Here is a 4,754-nt window from a genome sequence, read left to right as displayed (position 1 = left end):
TTTTTTAAAAAAAAAAAAAAAAAAAAAAAAGAAGCAGAGACAAACAGGGCTGGTTGGGTTTGCTGGAGGGTAGAACCGTAGCTGAGCATTTTATTTACCATTCTTGTTGCTTGTGTAATAGAAACAGACCGCAAGGAGGAAGCTAGGTGTGGTGACAGGGCAATGCCTGGTAGGAAAGGCGGGCCAGGGTTCAGGGTAAAAGGTGCTGGTGAGGTGCGATGACCCGGGGCATCTTTGGTCACACACAGTACAGTCAGATGCTTCCTCCCTTGTGTCCACAGTGGTTCCTGGGCTTTGCCATCTTCCTCTTGCCCTGGGCATCCCTGTGGCTGCGTAGCTTCCTTAAACCCATCCACGTCTTCTTTGGAGTCTCCATCCTCTCTCTCTCCATTGCGTCTGTCATTTCCGGCATTAATGAGAAGCTTTTCTTCAGTTTGTGAGTGTGATGGGGTCCCCAACTCTAAGGTGGAAGGGAGGGAATAGGGTCTTCAAAAGGTTCACCCTATGATTGTGCCACTCCCCTCAAGGAAGGAGAGCCTTTGGGGTTGGGCTCATTCCTGATTTGGAAGGTAATGGAATTGGTCTTTCTGTAGGTTGTGATTGGTAAATTAGTCAGCAAATATTTATTGAGCGTCAGGTTGATTCAGCATGCACTGTGTGTCAGAAACTGTTCTAAGCACCTCACATTTAATCCCCTCAACAGCCCTACGACTTTGGTGCTCTTGTCATTGTTACTTACAGATGAGGGAACTAAGGCACAGAGAGGTTAAGTTAGTTACCTAAGGGCATATAGCCAGTAAGTGACAGAGCTGGGCTTCGTTAGGCAGCCTGACTCCAGGGCCTGCATGCCTAACCACTACTGTCCATCCTTTTGGACGGGCTATGGGGTTAGTGAAGAGCAAGTTAAGATTCGAGGCCAGACCTGGGTTTAGATCTTGGCTATGCCATTTAGTAGTTACGTAACTGTGGGCGAGTTTGAGCTTCAGTTTCCTCATAGGTAAAAAGCATTACACAGATATTTGTTACTGTGGCAGGGATTTAGAAAGTATGTTAAAATTCCAGGTCACAGGAGGTTCTGGGAAGACTTTTTCACCTTCTCTCAGTGACATCAAGTCTCCCACTGGGCAAAACAGGTAGAAAAGTCTCTTAAGGGCCCACATTGTTTTCTCGTCTTCAGGAAAAACACCAAGCCCTACTCCAGCTTGCCCAGCGAGGCTGTGTTTGCCAACAGCACCGGGATGCTGGTGGTGGCCTTCGGGCTGCTGGTGCTCTATATCCTGCTGGCTTCATCTTGGAAGCGTCCAGAGCCGGGGATTTTGACTGACAGACAGGTATGGGTTTCTGCCCCCCATTCCAGGGTGGGATAGAGCCAGGTCTAGAAAAGGTTCACCCAGGAAAGGCTTGCCCTTGCTAAGAAGACCAACCCAGTAGCATGGTGGGAAACCAAGTAGCTTGAAGGTGGAATAGGGTGGCTAACGGGGACCACTGGTAAACCAGCACATCCCAGTGATGGCAGCAGGTGCGGCTATTCAGGCTCAGGGGCTCTCAGGTGCTTGTCCATCAAGAGACAGAATTCCCCTTCCCAAATTCCTGTGGTTTCCTGAGACGGAGTGTGGTCCTGTCTTCTCCAAGGGAGGGCTTGAGCATGATAAGGGTGTGTACTTTCTACTTTAGTGGTTTGGGGCTAGTGTAGTGAGACAGGTGCTTGGTGACAAGCTGAGTGCTTAGAGCCTGTGCTTGTCCACTTAGGCATCTGGTGGGAGGTAGGGAGGTGGGGTGTGTACCAGGCTCAGGGGTTTGGGGGCCTCCCTGAAAGATTTGCTGGTGTGGGCAGGGATCACTGTGCAGGTGGGAGGGTCTGTCTGAACAGCTCAGGCCTGGTGTGACTTCTGCAGGTCAGGGGCCACTTAGATGTCGTGTCATTAACCCCTGTGCATCTGCCTGTCTTTCCAGCCCCTGTTGCATGACGGGGAGTGAACAGGAACAGTCGGTGGTGCAGTCTGCATTCCCCCCAGAAGCTCTCCTCTACCTGGGGCTCCCAGCCAGTCTTGGCAACAAACTTTCTTTGGGTGCTGGGCCCAAACTTCTCCTTGCCTCTCTGGTGGGCCTGCCCTCTCCATCTGCTTGCTGCCCATCTGGTTTTCTTGGTGGCTTTGGCTTCTACACTCTTTGGCATCAACTTCTCAAGTCCTCCATTTACACCAGATCCTCCTTGCCCTGGTCACTCATGCCGCTTTTGCACCGTCTGAAGAAGTCAGGCTGATTTCCCCTTAAGACTCCTAGGGATGTGGTAGAAAATCCTGACAGCTCAGGAGAGCCCAGACTCTCCTGATTATGCAGTCTATAATGTGAGAAATGAGGGAAGTGGTAATCCCTGAAGGCATACATTTCACATAGGCCTGGCCAGAGAGCAGCTTCCTCTGCTGTTACCTGCCCCCCAGCCCCACTTGCGTGTGAGGTTGGGCAGAGATATCATGAGGTGATGGAAGGATAAGGGGAGAAAGGCGGCAGAAACAGCTTCTGCAGAGAAGCTGACTGCTCTGAGCTGTTGTTGCGTGTCACTGCATTCTGTGTCTGTGTGTGTTGTGACCGTGCGGCTCCAGCTCTTCGAGCTGCTGCTACAGCCGAGGCCTTGATCCTGGCCTGTTCCTGTGACTTATGTGCCTGTCACTGGCAGGCAGCGCTTTGAACCCTGGTAACCTGCTCCCCCCCAGACAGACACCTTGTTCCCAGAAGTCTCAGCAGTGATGAGTAGCAGAGGTGAACTTCCTTTACTTCTCCTCGCTGGTCAGGGCTTTCCTGCTACCCCTGTGCAGGTTCAACCCTTGCTCTCCTGGCACAGCCCTGGCCCAACCTACCATGATACTGATGTCAAAGTTTTGATGTACTGTGCCCAGAGAGCTCCAGGAGCCACTGCCACCTTCAGAGGCGTTCCTTGCTGAGTACCAAAGTGCCTCCCCTGCCCCAACAATGGCTACTTGCCTGGCTGATCTCAGTCTTCCATGTCATGCCAGAAGTGCACATTCTTGTTCCCCTCCTGAGGAGAAACGGGTGGGGAGGGACGAGTCTTGTTCCTCTCCTGAGTGTTGCTGCTGCTGTGGCTTTTTATGCCTTCTCCAAATAAGCCCTGTCAGATCCCAGACTCCCTACTGCTGTGCTTAGTAGACAAGTGGGATGGGGCCTGCAGTTTTAGAGCCCGTGTGCTCCCTGGCAGGTGGATGAGGCTGACTGTCCATCCCAGCCCCACCTTGCCAGATGTTGCAGAAAGGCTAGGAGTGAACTTTCTGATCAGATGAAGCCTTCGAAGCCATTGGGATGATGGCAGGCACCTTGGTCACATGACCAGCTCCCCCTCTTTCCATTTGGGCAGTCATTTCATTTGTTTATGAAGCTTGATTTTTATTAAACATGTTTTAAGAATTAAAGCTGTCTTGTTTGTTTGGGCTACTGTAGCAAAAATACCATACACTGGGTGGCTAAAACAACATTTACTTCTCATGGTTCTGAGGCTGGATATCCAAGATAAGGCCCTGGCAGATCCAATGTCTGTTGAGACATCACAGACCATCCTCACATACCGTCTCCTCATAGACCATCTAACTGCCGTAACCGCACCTGGTGGCAAGACTGCAAGACAGCTCTGGGCCTCTTTGAAAGGGGCACTAATCTCACACCTGAGGGCTCCATCCTCATGACCTAATCAGTCCCGAAGGCCCCACCTCCTAACACTGTCACGTGGGAGTGAGGACTTCAACACACATTTTGGGGGATTCAAACATTCAGTCTATCTTTGAAAGGGGCACTAATCTCACACCTGAGGGCTCCATCCTCATGACCTAATCAGTCCCGAGGGCCCCACCTCCTAACACTGTCACGTGGGAGTGAGGACTTCAACACACATTTTGGGGGATTCAAACATTCAGTCTATTAACAAAAGCCTCTGCTGAAATGATGTTGTTAAATGAGCTCTGGGACAACTTGTAAATGCCTCTGGACAGCTCTGACCCTTACAGGCCTGGGGAAGGGCCAACCAGAAGGCAGCGAAGATCCACACAATTGTTTGTCATGGAATTGCGTGACTCATGCATGAGTGGATGTCCTTCAAAATAAATGGCGCTTGAGCACATGTCTATCTCATGAGGAAGGAAATTTTTCCCATTTATAATCTGGAAAGCAAGACTCAAAAAGGATAAGTGACTGGCCTGCGGTCACCCAGCCAGGAAATGGCAGGGTTGGGATCCACAGGCCACTGTGTGATGCCAATCTCCTTCCTAGCTGCTGGGCATGTACACCTGTACACCTAACACTAGCCTTGTGGTAGGGACATGTGGTGTGGCCGGCAGACAGGAGAGCCTGGGCACAGGAGCTCAAGGGCTGGGGGAGCCTGCAGGCAAGTTTGGGTAAAGCAGGTGATTGGGGGGTCCCTTTCCTGATGTGGCCAGCTGTAGATGCCACCTGGTGGTAGAGCGGATTACCTGGAAGGATTGGTCACCTGACACTAGTGATAGCAGTGACTCCCAGTGAGTGAACACTTGCACTGTACTGGGGCTTCACCTTCACCAATTCATTTGAATGCTTTCACTTCCCTGTGAGATGGATACAATCTGATCTTAAAAATTCCAGTAGGCTAAATAATAGGTCTGAGTTCAAGTAGGTGGTTTAAAGCACAACCATTTCGGCCGGCCCGGTGGCGCACTGGATAGTGCGCCGCTTGGGAAGCGCGGCGGCGCTCCTGCCCGAGGGGTCGGATCCCC

The 4,754-nt window shown here is 51.3% G+C and overlaps 1 protein-coding gene across 2 annotated transcripts in view; it reads left to right on the top strand.

Moving 5' to 3' along the window:
- The window catches only part of LOC103592902 (cytochrome b ascorbate-dependent protein 3), a 9,977-nt gene extending 6,552 nt beyond the window's left edge, over positions 1 to 3,425 (top strand). For both annotated transcript variants that reach the window (XM_008575781.1, XM_008575780.1), the window contains 3 exons: positions 282 to 436; positions 1,178 to 1,331; positions 1,954 to 3,425. In XM_008575781.1, the coding sequence (XP_008574003.1) occupies positions 282 to 436; positions 1,178 to 1,331; positions 1,954 to 1,977 (333 nt within the window). In that variant the 3' untranslated portion in view covers positions 1,978 to 3,425. The remainder of the gene's footprint in view (positions 1 to 281; positions 437 to 1,177; positions 1,332 to 1,953) is intronic.
- Positions 3,426 to 4,754: the final 1,329 nt, after the last annotated feature.

The sequence above is a fragment of the Galeopterus variegatus genome, unplaced genomic scaffold, assembly GCF_000696425.1.
Source record: "Galeopterus variegatus unplaced genomic scaffold, G_variegatus-3.0.2 Scaffold1239, whole genome shotgun sequence".
NCBI classification, from domain to species: domain Eukaryota; kingdom Metazoa; phylum Chordata; class Mammalia; order Dermoptera; family Cynocephalidae; genus Galeopterus; species Galeopterus variegatus.
Note: the sequence above shows the minus strand (reverse complement) of the source record. Positions and strands in the feature narration are given on the sequence as shown.